This window comes from Mustela erminea, chromosome 19 (genome assembly GCF_009829155.1).
Source record: "Mustela erminea isolate mMusErm1 chromosome 19, mMusErm1.Pri, whole genome shotgun sequence".
NCBI lineage: Eukaryota > Metazoa > Chordata > Mammalia > Carnivora > Mustelidae > Mustela > Mustela erminea.
The window spans coordinates 18783027-18804125 of record NC_045632.1 but is presented as its reverse complement, the minus strand read 5'-3'; the positions used below and the strand labels follow the sequence as shown (position 1 = coordinate 18804125).

The following is a 21099-nucleotide window of genomic DNA, read 5'->3' as shown; positions in this document are numbered from 1 at the left end:
AGAGGCGAAAGAGATAATAAGTAGAACCAGTAAGTGTGTATACACTATGTCAGGAGGTGGTTGGTGCAAATGCTAGAAGGAAAGAAAGAGAAAATAGGGTAGGACGGGTTTCCAGGAGGAAGATGTAGTTTTGAATCCAATGGTCGAGGAAAGCCTCATCAAGAAGGTGACGTTTGAGCAAAGCCCTGAAGAAAGGAGGTGAGAGAGGGAACCATGTGTGCACCTGCGTTGTGAGAAGAGTGGGTCCGCTAGAGGCAAGAGCAGCGGCCGGATGTCTGGAGGCTGGATGTCTGGAGGCTGGAAAGGCACTTGGGTGCTGGAGGGCCAGCAGGGAGCCCAGGGTGGTGGGAGGGAGCGAGCCAGTGAGTGAGCGGTTGAGGGGGAGGAGATGACAATGTCGGAGTGATGACAGGGGACCAGCCAGAGCAGTGACTTCTGGGTCGTGGGTCACAGTGAGGACTTTGCTTCTACCAGAAGAGAGCTGCAGCCAGAGGAGGCTCTGAGCCAGCAGGGCCCTGCCCTGACTCAGGGGTTCACAGTCTCCCTCTGGCTGCAGGTGAGCAGGGAACAGACCAAGGGCCAGCAAGGGAGCATGGAGCCCGGGGAGCGGCGGCTATGGGGTCCAGGATGGGCCAGGGTAGGGGCAGTGGGGGAGAAGTGGTTGGTTCTGGAAATATTTTTTGTGATCTAATTCTTTTTTCTAACCTGCTGTCTGTTCTCAGGACCCTCAAATTTACGCGGGGTCCTGATCTTTGGTCGCTCCGCTCCCTCCCCTCCCCACACATACCCACGAGTATGGAGCCCAGTGACCTGGCTTGGCATCCCAAACTTGACCCTTTGTTAACTGTGTGCCTTGGGACTAATGACAGCCCCTCTCTGCCACACCTACCCTCATTGGGCGAGTCACACAACCCAGTAGAGGACGATCCGATCTGTTGACAATAGAGTGAGGCAGTTAGGATAGTTGGTAAATGACTCAGGGATGCACAGGGGTGTGGAGTTGGTTCTGCCGGGTGTGGCACCGCCTTCTTAGACACCAGGGTGCAGGGAGAAGAATGGGACTGCTGGAACGTCAGGGGCCCCACTGCCAGCAAGCTGCTGGGTCAGTGCCTCCCTGGAGCCACCGGCGCCAGCCAAGCTCTTAGAACTGCAGACTCATCTCCCTATGTCCAAAGCCAGGTGGGAGCCTGCCAGCCCCCGCGCCAGCCTCAGAGCCCCAGGGCCCCTTAGCAGGCAGGGCTGGGCTGGGCTGCCAGGAGCCCGTGAGGCCCCCACAGCTGGGGAGGGCCAGAGTCGGGAACCCAGGGGTCCAAGACGATGCAGGCCACCCAAGCAAAGGAAAAGGAAGACACCGGGGGAGAATGAGTAAAGAGCACAGCTTTTATCCATAAAGAAAGAAATTCATAGAACAATTCATCTCCCAGGTGCCATATACATAAATCCATAATTTCCTAAGTCCCATTAGATTCTGTTTACTTAACACTTAATCCAATTCCCATTGACCTTTTCTTCCATTCTTTTGCCATTTTATAAAAAAATCTTGCAAGGAATTAGTTTGTGTTGACTTGAACTGGAGATTTTTTTTTTTTTTAAGATTTTATTTATTTATTTGACAGAGAGATCACAAGTAGGCAGAGAGGCAGGCAGGCAGAGAGAGAGAGGGATGCAGGCTCCCCATGCGGGGCTCGATCCCAGGACCCTGAGATCATGACCTGAGCCGAAGGCAGAGGCTTAACCCACTGAGCTACCCAGGCGCCCCAGAATTGGAGATTATTTATTCCTTTTCTGCAACTTTGAGTTTGAATTTTTGTCACGACATGAGTTTTACCTGAGGATATGAGGAACCCAAGTACCCTTCACGGAGATGCCCTGATTCTGACTATTTTGCTTTGTCTGCTTTCGCTCCATATATCTGTACCCTAGTTATTATTTTTTTCTGAGTGTCTGGCCTTGCAGGCATCTTCCCCTGCCCATCTTTGAGCAGGTGGGCACTGCGAAAGACTGGCTCTTCTCCACTGGTACTTGCCCATCAAAGCTTTTTTGGGACAGAGTCACAAAACATGAATAAGCTTTTCCTTAGTTGTGTTTTTTTCTGCAGTCAAGGGCAGACTAAGGCTGACGGTCCTGGGGTCTTGCCTGCATAAGCCACACCAGATCCATCCTGGGCCGGAAGGCCCAAAGGCAGAAGCAGGTTTGAGACGGGAGGTGGGTCTCTCTGTCCCATATTCTCTCCCATGAAGCTTCAAACCAGGGGGAGATGGTCTTGCCCCTTCAGCCGCTGCTGTCGAATGGGAACGTTCATGCAGTGAGGCTATGTCTTCCTAATAAACCAGAAATGCAGGTTAGCTATTGGTAACATCCTGATGCTTCAACATTGGTGACTATTAATTTTTGCAACACTTTGTAAACCAAAGGAAACACGTACAGTAGTTGAGTTTTGGTCTTTCTAAACATCAGAAGCATAATGGCAAAATCAAAATTAATTAAGTCTGGGTTGGTGACTATGTAACGCCCTATGGCTTTGATTTCGTGCTTCAGTTCGGCATTCCTGAAAACTGGGGTGTTCAGAAGCTATCTGTAGGTTTGGTTTTTCTCATCTTGCTAGAATTCCTAGGATACTGAGAATTCACAGCTAATCACAACTTCAGCGGATTCTTTAGGACCAAATGATGTCAAAAGCAAGATGAAGGGCAAATATTTCAAATGACTTTATTATTAATATAGTATAATATACAACATATATTTACATATAAAAGCTTATATATACAGATATATATAGAGAGAGAGAGGGGAGACTTCAGATATGATTGAAGTCAAGTTGACCTAGAACACACCCCAAAATAGATCCCGACTCCCTGCAAACCTTCCCCAAGGGTCAGTGGGCACGCCTTCACCTGTCCACACGGGGGTCTGAAGTCCTTCCTCCCTGGGCCTGAAGCCCCAGCCCAGGCCAGCACACTTGTGGATGACACCTTCCAGTCCAGCCTCAGGGGGACGTTATAGTTGGCCTGGGTTGGGTTAAAGCCCCATAAATGAAAAGCCACCGTTATTAAAAGTTCAGGAAATGAAGTTGGCAGAAGTTGCTTCCCCAAGCTGAAACCAGCCCTTAGATGTATTCGTTGGACTTGCATACCTTTTAAAACCTGCATATTTTTTTTTAATCTAGCCAACTTTTAAAAAAAGTAATCTCTGCACCCAACGTGGGGCTCAAACCCATGACCCTGAGGTCCGTAGTCGCCCGCCCCAATGGCTGAGGCAGCCAGGAGCCCTGAACCAACGTTTAATATTGGGAATTCCGTATGAAGATTCAGGTTTCTGACATCGATTGAAAATGTAGCAGCAGTTGGCTAGGATTGTGTAGAGATGACCTTTCAATTCTCTTAATTACACTTTTTTTCAAAGTAGGACATTTTCAGGATCTGTAATTCAAAAGGTACGAGAGGGAGTCTCCCTCCACCCCATCCCCCAGCCTCTCACTCCTCCTCCCCAGAAGCAGAATATCCAAAGATACCTCATTCATGAACAAGTGTATACACATTCTTTTCCGCCTCAAAGATGTACTTCTATACATCTTGCCCCCCCGACCCTCCCCCTAAGTATGTAGCAAGATGTCTGGGAGCTGCTTCTGTCTCTGTCTGCATGAGCTAGCTGAAGTTGTTTTGGGGGCTGCCTTTTAAACAGGACAATTTTCCCGTTTGCCCAGTTTCCAGCCCTCCCTGGGGTCTCATGCCTGTCCTGTTTCACTCATTCACAATTCTTGCCTGGCCCCTTTGGCATCTCAGTTTGCAGAATCTGGCACAGGTGAAGGACAGCCTAGCCACGGAGCACTGGCCCCCTCGCTCTCTGAAGCCTGCAGTTCTTGAAATTTCCAGCAGAGGGAGACACCACTCACCACCCCCCACACCCGCAAGAGCACCAAAGGGGTCTTCCCAGGGACATTGTAATAGGGAAATGTCTAGGCGAGGGATGCATGCTCTCTTCCCAGAGACAAAGACCCCCTTAGCTGGACTGGGATCCTCCTCTCCAGGCCTCCCTTAACTGTTTCTGTCTTCCCCCCGCCCGGAACCTCCCACTTTGACTGAGCCCCACCCCGGAGCATCCCCTCCACTCCTTGTAGGGACTGGCCCCTTCCTAATGGGAGGAGGGTGGTGGTGGTTGGGGGGTGGAGAGGCCTTGTCCTAGTCTAGGGCCTGGGATTGAAAAATTGCCTGAGGGAGTCACATAAAGAAAGCATGTAATTGGGCGGGACTTCCTTGCTTCCCCATCCCTTTCTGCTAGGAAGTGGGGGGTCCTTTCTCTCTGTCCCCAGCAGACAACCCCCAGCAGAGTCTTGACCTCGGAAACCCCCTTTCCCCATCCTGCACTCCACCCTCTCCCTGGCCTGGCTCCTGCAGCCCTCTGTCCCACCCCCGAGCTGGTGTTGGGGGTCGCCTGGAGTCCAGCTGGTGGCCAGGGCACAGCCACCCCTTTCCTGGCCCTGCCCCTCCCCATGACCCCAATCCTCCGCCAGCCACTCAAAGGCGCCTTGTTCTCCATCCAGCCCCCAGACAAAAGTCCCTCTGTCTGAAAAGGCAGAATTGGGGGGAGGGGGCACCCCAACGAGGACCGTGTGGGGGCCCATGCAGACCCCAGCCAGAAGGAATGCCATGAGGAGGAGGGGCAGGAGGGGGGAGGGAGGTGAAGGGAGCCTTGCACAGTGCAGTGGCCTTATCCAGAGTGGGAGGCAGCCTCCACCCTAACGCCCACTGCATAGACCCGGGCATCTGGCTCCCAGCACCCTTGGGAAGAGCCTGAGCTCAGAAGGTCTGCTTGATGCTCAGAAACCAGTCTTCGGTCTCTCCTGAGAGCATCAAGGGCATGCGAGAGAGAGGTCATGGTCTAAAGCCCGACAGCCACCCCCCTACCCCTTGTACACCCCCACCCCCACTCCCACCTCATGATCTTGGTCATATCAGCCTCTTCTGCTGACCCTCAAACTGTCAAAAGCAGCAAGTGGTCCGGAAGAGGACCTTGGATGTCCCACAATTGCCACCAAGCCCTCCTCCAAGCGTAACCTGCCATCTAAGTGAAGGAAATGAGACAATTACGCCAATGCATTGCTTTTCCCCACCATTCTGCGAGGCAGAAGCTTTGCTGCTAAAGACCTTGAATTTCTTCCTTCCAGGTCCTTTTCACGGGGGCAAGAGATTGAAGAAAGCCCCCTCCCCAGATGCGAGGAACAGACTTCTGCCCTGTCCTATGCTCCTTCTGCCTACCTGAGGCTCTTGTGACCTTGGGGAGCTCCCTGCTGGGAAGAAAGGGTGGTAGCTGTCTCTTTAAGAGCAGGAATGGGATGAGAGAGCCCCCGAGCTTAGGGAGTCTGACTTGTTCTCTACCTGCCCAGGTTTGCCTAGGGCGTGGCAGCTGTGGATAAAGGCAGGACTCAGGCTTAGCAGCTGCATTCTCCCCTTCTCTCCCGGAACTTTCCAAGCAGCCTGGGGAGCCACACAGGTGAGAGGCTGGGGTCCCCTGCTTCCAACACCCTCTCGGCTCTGCCCCCAACCTCTCCTTGCCCCTCTCTAGAACTTCCTCTCTTCAAGGATCTTTTCTGGGGGGCAGGGGACAGGAGGTTAGGGAAAGCACCTTCGACTAATGTGATCATCCCCCCATCATTCTCCCCTCGGGAGGCTGGGTAAGCTAGCTGGGATGAGCCCACCAGTGGGATTGGGGTGATTGGGTAGATCGGGGGTGTCTGAGTTGACCAGAAACATCTGGATCGGGGGTATCTGGGTGGATAGGGTTGGAGCGGGCTGCTTGGGTGGGTGGGGGGTAGCTAAGTTGATCAAGGCTGGACTGAGGGTATCAGAGTGCACGGTGGGTGACTGCGTGGACTTGGGGTGTCTAGGGATTGAGGATGTGTGGATCCTGGAGACCTCTTGGAAGAGGGGACAGCGGCTTCCTGGGGGAAACTGTAAGGTGGGGAGGTGGGTAGGAAATTTCAGGGACATGGGAAAGTCATTCTGCACAAGCTTGATGGGCCTGGCCACCATCACGGAGGAACAAAGGGGATAGCAGAGGGCGGACCGTGGAAATGTCCATCACTCGGGTGTTGGGACCGGCAGGGCGGGGAAAGAGCCCAGAGGGGTGGGCACAGCCTCTCTCTGCCGGTTGTCTTCCTCTCCCAGGCTTCACGCCAACTACAGTCAGTCCGGAAGCAGCTCAGGAGCCCCTTCCAGCAACAGCCTGGGAGGGGAAGGTGAGGGCAGATGCCAGACACCAGCTCCCAGTGGCCTGCCCTGTAGGAGAGCCAGGTTAGGAATGTGGCCCCAGGGCTGGGGTGCAGCCAAGATTACTCCCACATCTCCCCTAGGCCAGGGATGCTGGGAGAGATGCCCTGGGGATGCGGAGTAGCAGAGCCCGGCAGCCAGGGGGACTAGGTGAACTCCAGGGCAAGAGACTTCAGAGCTGGGACTCTGGGTCCCTGGTGACAGCTGCAGCATTCAGCTTCGTTAGCAGGGTTTATGGGGCTCCGACAGCACAGTGGGGTAACCACAGTGCCACCCCATCATGCTGCGGAGTTATATGAATAAGCGTGAAGCGCTGAGACCAGGGCCCAGCGTATGGTAAATGCTCACAGGGCACTAGCTCCTATTACTGGGGTATTATCTCGGGGCTTTAGACAATAGCTGGTCCTTCTCCAGACCTGTGCCTGGAACCACCAGGCTGTCCTGCCCACACACCTGCTCCAGCTCTCCTCCCCAAATCTGCGGGGTCCTGAATGCCTTAGCAATGTTCCCCAAAGCTATAGGCCCCCTGCCTGCAAGAAATGGATGCCTTTGGGTCCACCATATGGGATTCAGGGCTGAGAGGATGCCCTGGACCTGAGTGTACCCAGGGAGAGGGAGGAGCCTGTGAGGAATGTGCAAGAAACAGAAGGAAATGTGAGGTGGGGGTGACGCCGAGGGTGCGGAGACAGATGGGGTCACTGTCTTCAGTGGTGGAGAGGAGTCTAGGGACAGAGCAGGGAATGTCAGATGGCTTAGTGAGGGCCCGTGCTGTGCCATCAGTGAAATGAGGGCTGGAACAGATCATCTCTGGGGTTACGGGGTGGGGGGAGGGGAATGGGCGAAGACACAGCAAGGTCATTGGAGGGGGCCCAGCACAGGGTGGGGCAGAGGACATGCTGGACAGTGTCTGCTGGTGGCAGTGAGGCGGGTCCTGGGAGAGGACTGGGGGACACACAGAGACCAAGGCTTCGCTCAGGCATCCGGAATGGGGAGAGGGTGGGCTGAGACCAGACCAGGAGGGGATCGGAGGGGTTCTTCTTGCTGGACAGGCCTGTCTGAAGAAAGAGGAAGTAATGGCTGCCAGGAAGAGCTTGGCAGGAGCAGGGGTAGGCGCGGGGGGCGGGGCCTGGGGCAAGGCCAGGGGTAGGAGCTGGGGCTGGGGCAGGGGTAGAGGCAGGGGCAGGGGCTGGGGCAGGGGTAGAGGCAGGATCAGAGGCAGGTACGGGCACAGAGGCCAGGGTAGGGGTAGGGGTTGTGGCAGAGGTAGGGGCTGGGGCAGGGGTAAGGGCTGGGGCTGGGACAGGGGCAGGGATAGATGTAGGGGCTGGGGCAGGGGTAAGGGCTGGAGCTGGGGCTGGGGTGGGGATAGAGGCAGGGGCTGTGGCGGGGGCAGAGGCAGGACAGAAACGAGGAGTCATGGAGGCAGAAGATGGGGCTAGGGCTCCAGCCATGTGACTCCTCTCTGCTCTGGCCCTCGCCCCTGCCCCAAGCCTCCAGCTCTCTCCTCCCCACACCCTGCTCTGAGCAGCCTGAGGAGCCAGCTCGAGATCTGTGGAGTCTGGCCAGGGCGGGCAGGCTCTGAGCTGTCTCTGAGAGACACACCCGGCAACCCGGGCCTCCTGCCACCTGGCTCCCTACATCCCATTTCCCAAAACACCCCGAGGACCCGATAGTCCGGAGCCACAAACAGCCGCTGCAGAGCTGGGCTGCTCAAAATCCTGCTCCCTGCCAAGGTGACCCTATGCACCCATGTTTAGTTTTCAGAGCCCCAGTTTCCCCATCTGTAAGCTGGGGCGAACAGCAGGCAGCACCTCCCTCATTTGGTCACCAGGGCCATGTCCCTAGAGCCCCAGGTCTGTGTTGAGCCAGTGATTCCTGCAGCTCCTCTCCAGGTTCGCGTTGCCACCCACCCCCGCCCCCGCACCTCCCCACTCCTCAACCCCCTTTGATGGCTCCTCCTCACCTTCCAGACAGGCTGGTTGGTTAATAGCAGCCTCTCTGTCCCGGGGCGGGGAGTTGTGTACCCTGGAGAGCAGAGTACAAGAGGACTGGAAACCAGAGGCACCGCTCTGGCACCTTGGTGGGGGGGCCCCCATAGAGCTGGACCCTACCCCCTCCCTCCCCCTCCAGGCCAGCTGGCTGACATGCGGGAGGTGACAACACTGAGCCTGCTCCTCCTCCTGGCAGGTGAGTGCCTGGGCCCCTCACTGCCTTTCCCAAACCCTGCCACAGAGTGTTGGCCAAGCCCCATGTCTGTGCATCTGTGGGTGTGTCAACACTCCAAGCCCCATGTCTGTGCATCTGTGGGTGTGTCAACACTCCAAGCCCCATGTCTGTGCATCTGTGGGTGTGTCTGCCTCTCTCGTGCTTTCTGCCTCCCCTGTCAGGTGGCAATTCTCCGGTCAGCATCTCCTTGAGGGTCGCAGTGTTGCACTGATGGTTTCAAGGTGCACACAAAGACAGGCCCCACCTTACGGCAGTGGCTCACACAGCTAGTCACCCCCTTGAGGTCTCTCCGATGAGAAGACTCAGCCCCGGGCACTGGGTCTTCAGCACCTCCCTTGCCCTTTATTATGAGAGGGAGCTGGGAGCTTTGAGGTTGTAGCCGTTATGGAAATCCTTTGTGCCTCAGTTTCCCCAGCTCTACTAGTAAGTACTTAGTAGCCACTGTGAGGATTACACAAGTTGGTATTTGAGAAGTGGTTAGAACAGGGCCTGGGACAGAGTAAGCTCTAGGTGTTCATGCTTTAAATACAATTAGAACTTATTAATCACCCTTGAACACACAAAGATCAGAGTTTAGGCCCGGAGCTCAGGTAGCCCACGGCGTCTAGCCAGAATGTAATCCTAGTCCTTTGCTTTTATTGTATTTTTTTATCCCTTACATCGGGCCAGGCTGGCATTCCGTTCAGGGTAGGGAGAGAGGGCTGCATTTTTAAAGAAAGTGTATTAAGTTTATCATTAGTAATTTGCTCTACAAGGAAGCGGTGAGGACACGCCAGAACAGGTAGGGTATGGACGAGGCTCCGAGAATGACTGGGAGCTGGGACCGTCTGTCATCTTGAAGAGAATGTTGCTCGGTTTCTGCTGGAGGGAGGATTAGCCAGGTGTCTGGAAACATCAGGCTAAAGAGTGGCCCCAAGCCACCTAGGCTAAAACCTATTTTGGGAGGCAAAATGTGGGCAGACCTGAGGGGCTCACAGGTATGGGGAGGCGGGGGAAGCCAACACCTTCAGGTTTGGGGCCAGGACCCCTGGGCCCTCTCGAGGCGGGGACCTGTCCATCAGGGGCCCCTGAGGCTCTGTGGCCCTGCCTCCCAGCTTTGCTGAGGTCAGCAGGCCATCGCCTCTCCTTCCTGCTTCTCCCAGCAGGCCTGCCTGTCTTGGATGCCAATGACCCAGAAGGTGAGTCAGACTCCACCACCAGGCTCACCCCCAAATTCTAGCCCCCACCCTTGCCTCCTGGCTGTTGTCCTGGATTCATGTTCTTTTTCTCTTTCTTTGCAGATAAAAACAGTCCTTTCTACTATGGTGAGAGTTTGTGCCCCTCTCTTGATTCCCTCCCACCCACTCCCCCTGCTCACATTTTGTGTCTGTGGACCCACAGGGCTTGGGTGGGGGTCCGATGTGGGCGAAACAGGAGGCGAGGGTAGGAAGGGGTAAGGATGGGGAGAGAGAGAGGTCTACACAGTGGAAGAAAGGAACGAGCCACGCGGGTCTGGTCCCAGGGAAGGTTCTCTTGGGGCAGGAGAGCCGCACAGAGGAAGCCAGGAAGGTTCACCAGAAGCCGTTGTGATGGTTCAAATCAAATGCTAGGAGGAGGCTGGCTTTGCAAAAACTGCCCGGAGGAGGGAAGTTATCGGGCACCCTTTCTGCGGTTGCTCACACACACAGTAGACACCCTCCAAACCCCCGGACCTTTATACTTTCCGATCTCCCTGCCAGGCCCCCCGCCCCGCCTCATCTCCCCAGGGCTCTGCTCAGAGAGGCCTTCCCTGACCAGTCTCCCTAAAAGAGCTGCCCTCTGACTTTTTGTTCCCTGGCTCAGCTTATTTGCCTTCAGAATGCTTATCTCCACTTGACCTTCCATTAAATCTCTTATCGGTTGTTTGTGTGTAAGGGAGAATGTGAGCACAGGAGGGCTGCGGGGCTGTTTGTTCTCTCCCCTCTGTATCCACAACTCCCTGCTGGTGGTCAGGTTCCCCATACCCACCTGTCGGAGAGATGGAGGTTTGGATGGGGAGGACACAGGCGGGCACTAATGGCCTCCTCTGGGTTTCTCCTAGACTGGCACAGACTTCGGGTCGGTGGGCTCATCTGTGCTGCGGTTCTATGCACCATCGGCATCATCGTCCTCATGAGTGAGTGGGGACCCTGGAGGCCGAGCTGGCAGGGAAGGGCAGGGCTGTGGGTCCTCTCCCTCAACCATCCCTTCTCCCCTGACAGGTGGGAAATGCAAATGCAAGTTCAGCCAGAAGCCCAGGTAAGACGGGCTCCCCAGGTGCCTACTTCATACTGAACAGACACCTTTCCCTGGTCAAAGAACTGAACCTCGCAGAAAGAGGCCTCCAGGCATTGCCCTGGAGAATTCCTGCCACTGAGATGTCCCAGGTTTATTCCTCAGAGCTGATCATCTTCAGAGGGCCCGAAAGCCTGAAAAGCTTTGGTCCCATTCCAGGAAAAATAGCCAGGAAGCTCTGTTAGGGCAAGCTGAGAATCCTCTAGCCTTAAGGGAGAGGACAAGGGGGATGGAAACACATCTCACCACTTTTCTTTCCCCAGCCACCATCCAGGGGAAGCCCCACCTCTCATCACTCCAGGTAAGCCGGGAACAGAATGGGGATGCAGAGAACACAGGCCGTGAGGGCTGGGCACGTGCGAGGGTGTGTGCCTGTGTGTGCACGTGTCTTGGGGCGAAAACTCCATCTGCTCTCACAAGCTGACCCATCATCTCTCCCAGGCTCTGCCCAGAACTGTTGAGGATGGATCCGTTGAAAGGACACAGAGGTCCCTTCCCATCTCTTCCTCCAAGTCCTGGCTCAGCGTGGGAGCCCAGACTCCAGGATGGAATTCTCCCTCTTCTCAGAGCACCTTGCCAGGGCCTCACCTTACCTCTCACTGGAGGGGTCTTTATGTTCAATTTTTATTCTAAAAATGGCTCTTGCCTCCTTATCCTTTATTCTAAAAATTGATTAGCCAAGTGTCCTCAAGACTCCCTATGTGTACATCACAGTGGGCTTTTAAGGACTAGCAGAAGGTGGATTGGATACACCCTGGCAGCTGGGACAGAAGCTGGCAGCTAAATCTCTTTGCTGGGAAAAGTTCAAGGCCTGCTGGATGGCTTGAGGCCCGCCCTCTACCCCCAAGGCTAGGGGAACCACAACGGCAATTTAAAATTTTCTGGTAGCCAAACGGCGGATGCTTTGGGGAATGAACGAGGGCTCTAGCCAGATGGAATGCTGGGATATTCCAGTGGACACTGAGACCATCCTGGGAAAACAAGGATGTGGATCTTACTACCACAGTATGATTAGTCAGATACATTATGATTTTAATGGTAAGACCCCCATGACCCTCCCACTCACCCCCAAGACCCCACTCTATCATAGAAAACCCTTCCTAATACCCAAGCGTCCCTCTGAGACCTTTAAATAATTCCTCATGACACTCTTAATAATATATAGCAGTGTGAGAACTTCCAAGGAGCCTCAAACTCCCTTGAGACTCCCCAGTACCCAGTAAGATCTCCAAAATGCAACGAAGGGCCACTCTATAAAATGCCTAAAACCCTCTAAAACACCCAAAACTATCTCCTACGATGCACTGAGTCATGTCCTGAAGAAGAAACCCAGAATAAACCAGAGACTTGTCCCCTACCAATGCCCTTATATCTCTCAAACATCCCATAAGCCTCTCCCCCACAACCCACGAGCCCACACGCATCGGGCAAGCGTGAGCGCACCAGGGCAGACAAAATGCACCCCTGGGGCAACCCCCACCCCAATACTGCTTCTGGGACACCATTCCTCCCCCTTGTTATTCTCTCCCAAAGATCCCACAACAACGAGCGGGGCAGCTGCACAGCGTGTTTATTGAGCTCATACACTTTCTCTCCTCTCCCCTGTCCCTCATCGGATATGTGCAGCTGGGCTCCCCACAACAGCTCCTGCTTTCCTACCTATTTCCCACTTTCCCACCTATTTCCCGCGCATGCGCAAGAGGGCCAACATGCTGGTCTTCCGCCTGGGCAGCAGGCATGCGCACAAGCAGCAGAGGAAGTTAGCAAGCCCGGCTGGGAAACCGGCCCAGCGACTGATGACGTCACGGAGGCGGGCACCAAAGCGATTGGCCGGATTGAGTTTAGAGGGAAAGGAAAGCTGTCTCTTCCTCAGTACTTTCTCAGGGAGCAGAAACGGTGGGAGTGGGTTGAGGGGGCGCACTTCCAGACCGCAAGGAGTTCTGCACATTATCCCCACCATGACTATTGTATCCTGGCTCCTTGCAGCGCCCCAGCCTGAGCTACCAAGTCATCTCTAGTGGGGACATGAGCCTCCAGCTGAGATGTTGCTTAAAGACTGGAAGGACAGCTCTTGCCTTGAATTTGGCCTCTGGTCAGGACCTCACAGGTAGCATCAGCCCGAGTAGGGCCAGGAGGCCGGTGTCTTGGGGAGAAAACTCCATCCGCTCTCACAAGCCCTTCCAGGCTCCCCGTCAAGTGGGTATCCAGAGGCCTGGGACTCTCTGTGCCAGTCAGTGCCCCCTAAGGCCCTCCCGGCCATGACCAAGGTCCTGTGGGGTCTCAGGCACTGAGGTCTAACTCGTGATGCTGGTAGATCTGTGTGGGGCCTTTGAAGCAAGCGGCAAAGAGGAAGCGTCTGCCGGCTATGGTGATGTGAGCAAAGGCACGAGGGGCCACCAAGGCTGGGGGCCCCAGCTCCTGTAGAGGTTCCAGGAGCCCCTTGTCAGGCTCAAGGCGAAAGACCTGGCTGAAAGCGAAGTCGCTGCCCAGGATGGCCAGCTGGTCCCTGGCGATGAGCAGTGGCTGGAAGACGTGGGCACCACGTGAGGGAAGTTGCTGCAGGAGGCGGAACATGGAGCCATCCCAGCGCATGACCTGTGAAGTGTGGCGACCAGTTAGGGCCGGGGGTCCAGGAGGGCCAGGCCTGCCAGTAGCACCCTGGGTTTCAGAGCACCCGGAACAGCTTGGAGTCAGGCCCATAGGTCCCCAAACTCCCACAGCTTTCCTACCTTCATACACCACCCGGTTGCCCAGGACACAGACTTGACGTCATTCTTGGCCACTCTCTCTCCCTCACACCCCACAAAGAATCAGTCTGTTTTACCTACAACGGTATCTATTTTTCCTATCTCCTCTGGCCGCACTCTGCCCAGCCACAGTCACCTCCCTCCATGACGGCAGGCTCTGCCCTAGGCTCCCCACTCTCATCCCTGCACCCACAGTCTGCTCCCCACACACATGTCCCGTGAACACCTGAGTCAGACCATAGCCTTCTAGGCCCAGAGTGCCTGCTTGACTGTTCCTCAACCCAGAATGAGAATGCTGGAGGGGGTGGGCCGTCAGCCTCGGGGGTCCAGAATGTGGTGGCTGTGCTCAAATGTAAGGCTCAGAGTCGGGGGGGGCAGTGTTAGTGTTGGGGGGATACGAAGTAGCTTATGGTCACTCAGGCTTGAGGAGTCACAGTGGTCTTAGAGTCGGTGTGGGGGGGTGTGGGGAGGGGGTGGCCAGAGTTCAAAGATCAGTACATCAGGTGGGGTCAGAGTTCAAAGGTGAGTCTGTGCGGTCAGGTGAGAGTTTAGAAGTTCCTGTGCAAGGTGGGAGTCAGCGCTGCAAAGCCAGCCCCGAGGCGGGAGGCCACTGTGGTCAGATCTGGCTTGTGGCCGCCTGCCCCACCTGACTGGGCCCAGCCTCACCATGGAGTCCCCGATGTAGCGTGTCAGGCACAGGAACACATCACCCCCGGCCTGGAAATGGCGTGTGGCATAGACGTCCTCAGCCTCGGGGATGTCCGTGCGCCTCTCGAAGTGGCCGCCGAGCCACTGGAAGAGCACGGGCCGCTGGGAGGCGGAGGCCAGCAGCAGATGGGGCCGGCCGTCCAGCTCCAGGGCCTCGGCGTCCGTGTCCCGATGCCAGGCGTGCAGGCTCTGGCGGGGGTAGAAGCCGGGCCCATCCTGGCACAGCAGCGTGGTGCTGCCTGCCTTGGAGGCGTCAGCCACCACGAAGCAGGGCTGCCCGTCCAGCCACAGGAGCTCAGCGTCGTTGGGCCGCAGCAGGCGCCGCGGGGCCAGGGCCTGCGTGGGGGCGAGGCGCAGGCCAGGGCTGGGCCGAGCCCACAGCTGCGAGCCCCCCCACAGGCGGGCGGCCAGCACGAAGAGGCGCAGGCCCAGCACCAGTGGCTTGCAGGACACCACCGAGGGCGCTGTGGGAGGGCGGGGTGCAGGAGGGCAGGTTAGGCCCGCCCGGTTGGGCCCCTCCACCCCCTGCAGGCAGAAGGATGGAAAGGGGTGGTGGGGGGGTGGCAGGCTCACCGGACAGCTCTTCTTCAGGCCGGAAGCGCTGTAGGCTGTAGTCCCAGGTGAGGATCAGGCAGCGGCCCGCAAAGGGCTGCGCCAGGACGATGTGGGGCTCCCCCTGGTAGGAGAAAGACTCCACGCCCAGTGCTGACTCCCCAACCGTCTGGAACCAGGACAGCTCTGGGGGTGGCAGGAGAGAGTCAGGTGGGCACCGGGACCTCGCAGGCCCTCATCGTTGAGCCTCGGTTTGCACATCTCTGAAATGAGGACCGTCGCAGTGTACACCTCATAGGGACACAGAGTGGGATCTTTTCATCTATAGATGAATTAAGTCACAACAACAGGGGAATGCTTTGTTTTCTAAGTCGCAGGACACCATCAAATCATTGCTTAGAAACAACGTGTTTCTCAATTCATTTAGGGATGTTCCATTCTACGCATTCTACAGATGAGGAAGCTAAGGCCGGCAGGCACAGTCCAGCCCTTCCATGTTCCATGAAAGAGGACTGGAGCACAGCCACAGCGCTGACCCCAGCGCTCCCCCAATACCTCCCTCCTGAAATTAGGTGTGGCCCTATCTAGGCCAAGTTCCCCGTGGAGAAAGAGCAAAGCGCTGGCGGTAATGCTCGTCTCCCTTGTTTGCTAATGGCTCTTCCTGGACTTGGTCTCTTGCCCCTTCTCCCTGTGACCTGGCCGATAGATGGGCCACAACTCAGTTTCAACCATGGAAACCAGGACAACACCCAGGGGCTCACCCACCCGCCGGGACTGCTCACCTCAGACCCTTCTGTCTTCTTTAATTCATGGGATTTTGGACCTCTTGGTTACAGCCACTTAGCTTTATGGTAACGGTACACCAAGGTTGCCCAGCGTGGAGGTGGGTTGTAGACTCCAGGTTATAATACTTCATTCTATATGCGGGGCCCTGTTTCCAGGCACCAGGGTTGAAGCAACAAACCGAGGCACCAAGGATGCCGGCCCAAAGGTGGATCTTTGAAAAATGGCCATCATATCATCACCCCCGGTTCAAAACCCTCCGAGGCTTCCCACGGCCCTCAGGGTAAGATAACTCTACTCTCTGTGGCTTTCAAAGGAATACACGGTGAGAACCCTGCTGCTTTTGATCTCACCTGTGTCCTTCCTTTCACTCACTCCCCCAAGATGCTGCCTGCCTTTGATCTGCAAGCAGGACAGACTCTCTGCTGCCTCAGGACCCTTGCACATGCTGTCTCCTCTCTCCAGAGTGCTCTTTCCTCTGTATTTCACTGAGCTACATCTGGATGTAAAGCCACCTCTTCAGAGAAGCCTTCTATGATGCCCCACAGAAGGTAGGACCACCCCATTGCCTTAATCTCCCTCATTACTCCCTGTGTTTTTCACAATGTATAGCACAAAGTTTGTTTCTGTAGTGTTTTACTTAATGTTTATGTCCTCATCTGCCAGGGCTCTGAAGGCAGGGCTCACGGCTGTCTGGGTTACCACAGTATGCCCACTGTCTCTCATAGGACCAGACACAGAGTGGCCCTCAGTGACTGTTTGTGGAACAACTGAATAAAGAGGGACTCTTAAGTTAACTTCTCCATTTCTATGAGTACCACAAATGCAGAACACGACTTACACTTAGATGCTGGTAAAAATTGATTATTACATTAGTAGCCTTACCCACTCCTTCAGGAAGCCCTCTGTGGCCCTCCCGCTGTGCCTGGTCCTTGCTCTCGCTCGGGACACCCAAAGCCCAGCCCTGACCACTCTGGGCTCTCAACCTCCACCTTCCCCTGTGCCGTGGCCTCTGGGAAGGCAAGAGCCAGGGCAGTCCTCATCACCGCTGTGCCTTCTGCACTGCTAAGGACCCATAAAGTTACTAAAACATATTTATGGAAAAGCAATGTGATCATAGCAAGTCTTTTTAAATAGCTGTTTTTATATTAATAACAGCCACCAGCGTGCACACTTAGGAGGGCCTCGCATCCAAGGCTCTGCCCCAAATGCAGGCGTGGACACGTCACCGAATTCTTGCGGCAATCCTATGGCTCCATTTTACAGATGAGGAAACTGAGGCTCAGAGAGCTAATGCTCATGCTCAGGGGCTCACTAGCTGGGGAACAGCTGAACGGGGAGCGAGGTGAGCCCTTCAGCCCTGGGAGCCATGCCCCTGCTCTCCCACCTTCTTCTGGAACCCCGGCTGCCCCTCCCACCCTGCGGGGAAAGCCCCCACCTATGGCTCTGCACTTGAACGTCTTGGGGTCGAGGTGGCGCAGCTGCATGTGGGCCAGAGCAGGGGGGCCGGCGCAGGCCCCCGTCCCCACGCTGGCATTCACGGTGGGCGTCCACTGCAGCAGCCAGAGGACACGGCAGTCACACTGGAACGGGTTCCCGCGGAGGTCCCTGGGGCAAGAGGCCGGGAAGGGGCTGCGACCTGGCTTCCACGCCACCTGGCAGCCATGTGCCCCATCCCTTCCCCAGGCAAGTGTTCTAAATGGGGCACCCCCCGGAGGTGGCGTGAAAAATAACGGAAGAACCACAGCAGCCATACTTCTCGGTGTCGGCCAAAAGTGGGCCCAGCGCTCCCCTTCCCTCTCAAACAACCCCCAACTCTCCGGGCCCAGCCAGCCCCCTTGAGCCTCACACGTGAGTTAGGGTCTCCAGGCCTCGGAAGAGAAATCTGGGGAGGGTCTCGAGGTTATTATTGGCCAGGCTCCTGGTAGAAGGAGAGGAGGAGGAGAAGCTGTCACCCAGATCAGTGACCCAGATCCCCAGTGTCCCTGGGTGATGGGGTTTGGGGGTGGTGAGGCAGAAGGGAGGGGGTGAGGCCTTGGGGGGGCACGCACAGGTGTGTGAGTGAGCGGAGTCCTCTGAGAGCGTTCTTAGAGATGGAGCCAATCTTATTGTCCTCAATGAAGCTGTGGAGGGAAGGCGGGTTGAGGGGGAGGCCCTCGGTTCCCTGCTGTGGCCCTAGGGCGCTTGGGGAGACTCGCCCCGTTGAAGCCATAGGCCACTGGAATGTGCTGAAGCCTCCCCAGAAACCTGTCCTCCCCAAGGCTCCAGATGGTCATCCCAGGAGTCATGAACCCAACCCCATGCTCGCTGCCAAGCTAACATTGAACCCTGCCTGCACAGGCTCATGGCCTCCCACACTACCTCCAGTGTCACCACTGCCACCGCCACCAACATCCATCACCACAGACACCCGGGCATCCATCACCATCCCCAACCCCAGTGCCAACAACATGGCCGCAACTCTTGTTAATGCCAGACGGTGCCACCACCACCGCTGCCGACCCCACCACTCACTCCCGTCATCCACACCCACGCCATCGTCACCAAGCCTCACCCAGCAATACTGAGAAGCATCGTCAACAACACAGCCTTCGTGACACCAACAGGACCGCCACCATGGTCACCAACCCCGACACTAGCACCCCCATCACCCCCATCACCCCCATCACCTCCTCAGAGTTGTCTCCCGTTCATATGAAATATTTTCTTGTCTCTGGCCTCCCTGTCCTCTCCCTGGGCTCTGCTACGTCAGGGAGGGCCTGAAAGAGTCCTGGGTTACCCAGGCCCTTTGTGGATCTTGAGGCACAGAGAGGGGAGGTGAGCAGGCTGAGGTCACACAGCTGAGCAGGAGCCCTGACCCCATCCCCCTCCAAGAAGGACCTTTGTTCAGACACCCCCAACCCAACATGCCAATAAGCCTCTACCTCCCTCTGCTCCCGGAGCCACAGATGGGTCCCTGCTCCTCTCCCAAGCCCCCATCCCCACTGCCACTCCCTGACCTCACTCACAGGTACTGCAGGTGGGACAGACCCGCAAATGCATCGTCCTCAATCACGGAGAAGGAGTTGGATGTGAAGAGGCTGGCAAGGGAGCAAGAAAGACTTTTCCAGAGTTGCTGCTGCCCCCTCTCTGACGCGTTAACATTGACCCCCACCCTCCACCCTCATGGGCGTATTCACACACACACACACAGGTACATGTGATTCCTTCGCAGACATGCGCATACACACGTGTGCACACGCCCCCCACGCACCTGTGTGAACACCCACCCACTCCCTAGAGCTAGTTGTCGGCTTAGCTGGGCCCCACTCACAGCAGGTGCAGCGTGGGCACCCTCAGGAAGCTGCCGGCCTTCAGTTGGGTGACTCCAGTCCTAACGAATGAGCTGGGGATGTGGGCAATGGCAGGTGAGGAGACAATCACCCCCAGTGCTCTGGTCCCGCCCCAGAGCCATCTCTTGTTTGGGGGACACTGGTGTGCTGCCCCAACCCCGGATGTCTCTCCTTTCCATCCTAGGGAAACAGGCATTTGCCCTCCTCACTTGGCAAGGATCCTGGCAACATTCAGCTTCCCCCCACCACCCACGGCCGTCCTTCCCCCCTCCCCTCTTGGGTCCCAAATGCTGCCTTGGGCTTTGCAGCCTCCCTTCGGCTCCTGTCCAAATGCCAGCACCCCCCTTTGAGGCATCCTAACATCCTTTGCTGCCCACCTCCCAAGATCCTGAAGGGTCCCTGCTTCTTCAGGGACCCCCGCACCCTGCCTCCAGCCCCTGGGGTCCCAAGTCTCCCATCCTTGCCCTCAGGCCCCCGGAGGGCCTGACACTCACAGTGACAGCAGGGTTGGGGAGAAGTTCTCGGGCAGGTCCGGAGAGCCCTCACACAGGGCACTATCCTTGGAGCAGGAGCAGCTCAGAGGACACTTTCCCTTTGGTGGTCTCCAGGCCACCCCCACGCCAGCTCCAGCCAGCAGCAGCAGCAGCAGCACGCCCGCCCCTCCCATGCCCCCTCACCCCTGCTGAGGCTCCGGCTTCTCTCTGCCTACCCGGCTCAGCGGGCTGGGGCCACTACCTCTGGCGTGCCAGGCGACCCTCCATTCCGCCAGCTGGCACACTCTGTCCCGCCTTGTCTCTCCTTTCTCAGTCTCTCTCAGCCTGTCTTTCTTCCTGTATTGCTTTGGTGTCTAATTTTCTGTCTATTTCTCTTTCCTTTTCTGTCTCTCTCTCTTTTTGTATTTCTGACTCAGTGAGTTAGTCTCTTTCCCACTCTCTGTCCGTCTTTATTTCTTTCTGTCTCTTGGTCTCTGTTTCTCTCTGTCTCTGTTTCAGGCTCTCAGTTTCTGTCTGTTGGCCTCTGTGTGTGTGTGTGTATCCCTCTGTCTGGTGTCTTTATTTCTCACCACCCTTTCCAGTTCCCTGTTCTTCTCCTCCTCCCACGCCCCTTCTCCTTGGAGGTTTGGGAAAGGGACTTAATGGGCACTGGGTGCGCCCGCAATGCAGCCTAAGAAGGAGGGGGTCAGAGGCCATAGGAAGAGCAGCCCTAAGGAAGGGACTGGATGGCCCCATGGGAGGGGAGGGGCCACAAAGGGCTGGAGCTGCCCTGACCACTCTCAGCCAGCCCCCTCCCCAGATTCCCTACTCCATCCCACTCGGAGTGAGAGGAGGATGTCACCAGGGTGGGGACCGGATGGCTGGCAGGCGGAGGGGGTGAGAGGAGAGACCCCTGGGGGGTTGGAGACATCCTGGCCACGCCCAGCCAGCCCCCTCCCCTGGATCCCAGGAGGGTGTAATGTGCCCCTTCACCAAGGCTCAGAGGGGGGTTCAGCTGCTCCCTCTGGTGGCCACACTCGGCAGGGCAGCTGTCAGACCTCAAACTCAAAGCCTCCCTCCCAGGCCTGAAATTAACCCCTTGAGTGCCCACCAAATACTGGGATAAGGAGCCAACTCCTGGGAAAAATGAAAGTGAGGATGCCACCCCCTTCCTCAGCATTGGCTCTGCACTAGACCCTGTCCTAAAACTTTGTCTGTCAGCTCATGCCAACCTCATCACAACCCTCTGACATTGATCCTATCATTTGGCTATTTTACAGATGGAAACACTGAGGAGAGAGGTCAAGTCAGTTTGAGATTTAGGTTACCAGGCTGGGGCAGAGCCAGCGCTTAAGCCCAGGCAGCTGGCTCCAGGGCCTCTCTGTGTGATTTTGTCTTCTTCTTCTTCTTTTTTTTTTTTTTTTTTAAGATTTTATTTATTTATTTGACAGAGAGAGATCGCAGATAGGCAGAGAGAGGAGGAAGCAGGCTACCCGCGGAGCAGAGAGCCAGATGCGGGGCTCGATCCCAGGACCCTGGGATCATGACCTGAGCTGCAGGCAGAGGCTTTAACCCACTGAGCCACCCAGGTGACCCGGATATTGGTCATTTTCATTTGGACTAAGCTTTTAGCAATTTGGATAGAGTCTGCCCATTAAATAAGAAAGAATAAAGAAATGTCATTTGTATCCAACCTGAAATAGCAGTAATAATAATCATC

General features: G+C 56.1%; 2 protein-coding genes and 1 long non-coding RNA gene across 3 annotated transcripts; 2 read left to right on the top strand and 1 right to left on the bottom strand.

The window, feature by feature from the left end:
* The first annotated feature begins 5383 nt into the window (after nucleotides 1–5383).
* Nucleotides 5384–11468, top strand: FXYD3 (FXYD domain containing ion transport regulator 3). The gene is given in 8 exon segments (XM_032323778.1): nucleotides 5384–5490; nucleotides 8397–8453; nucleotides 9638–9670; nucleotides 9773–9796; nucleotides 10552–10633; nucleotides 10635–10748; nucleotides 11048–11085; nucleotides 11226–11468. Coding segments are annotated over 7 exon segments (354 nt in total). The 5' UTR covers nucleotides 5384–5490; nucleotides 8397–8410; the 3' UTR covers nucleotides 11246–11468.
* Nucleotides 11469–11555: 87 nt separating this feature from the next.
* Nucleotides 11556–20299, bottom strand: LGI4 (leucine rich repeat LGI family member 4). The gene is made up of 9 exons (XM_032323668.1): nucleotides 19401–20299; nucleotides 18888–18959; nucleotides 18583–18654; nucleotides 17626–17697; nucleotides 17424–17495; nucleotides 17013–17182; nucleotides 14813–14977; nucleotides 14198–14703; nucleotides 11556–13379 (listed from the first exon to the last, which is right to left on the bottom strand). Exons 1-9 carry the CDS (start codon nucleotides 19571–19573, stop codon nucleotides 13065–13067), a joined length of 1617 nt encoding a protein of 538 aa, XP_032179559.1. The 5' UTR covers nucleotides 19574–20299; the 3' UTR covers nucleotides 11556–13064.
* On the top strand, nucleotides 15013–16895 carry LOC116579016. Its single transcript, XR_004281107.1, has 3 exons — nucleotides 15013–15857; nucleotides 15959–16125; nucleotides 16733–16895. It is a non-coding gene; the product is annotated as an uncharacterized LOC116579016 (long non-coding RNA).
* Nucleotides 20300–21099: the final 800 nt, after the last annotated feature.

Bases quoted from the DNA above. Each gene is read 5' to 3' on its own strand.
- LGI4 (XM_032323668.1), bottom strand. From the start codon at position 19,573: ATGGGAGGGGCGGGCGTGCTGCTGCTGCTGCTGCTGGCTGGAGCTGGC. The intron at 18,960-19,400 runs GTGAGTGTCAGG...CCACATCCCCAG, and splicing joins TCCCCAACCCTGCTGTCACT to CTCATTCGTTAGGACTGGAG. The intron at 18,655-18,887 runs GTGAGTGGGGCC...CTCCCTTGCCAG, and splicing joins GTGCCCACGCTGCACCTGCT to CCTCTTCACATCCAACTCCT.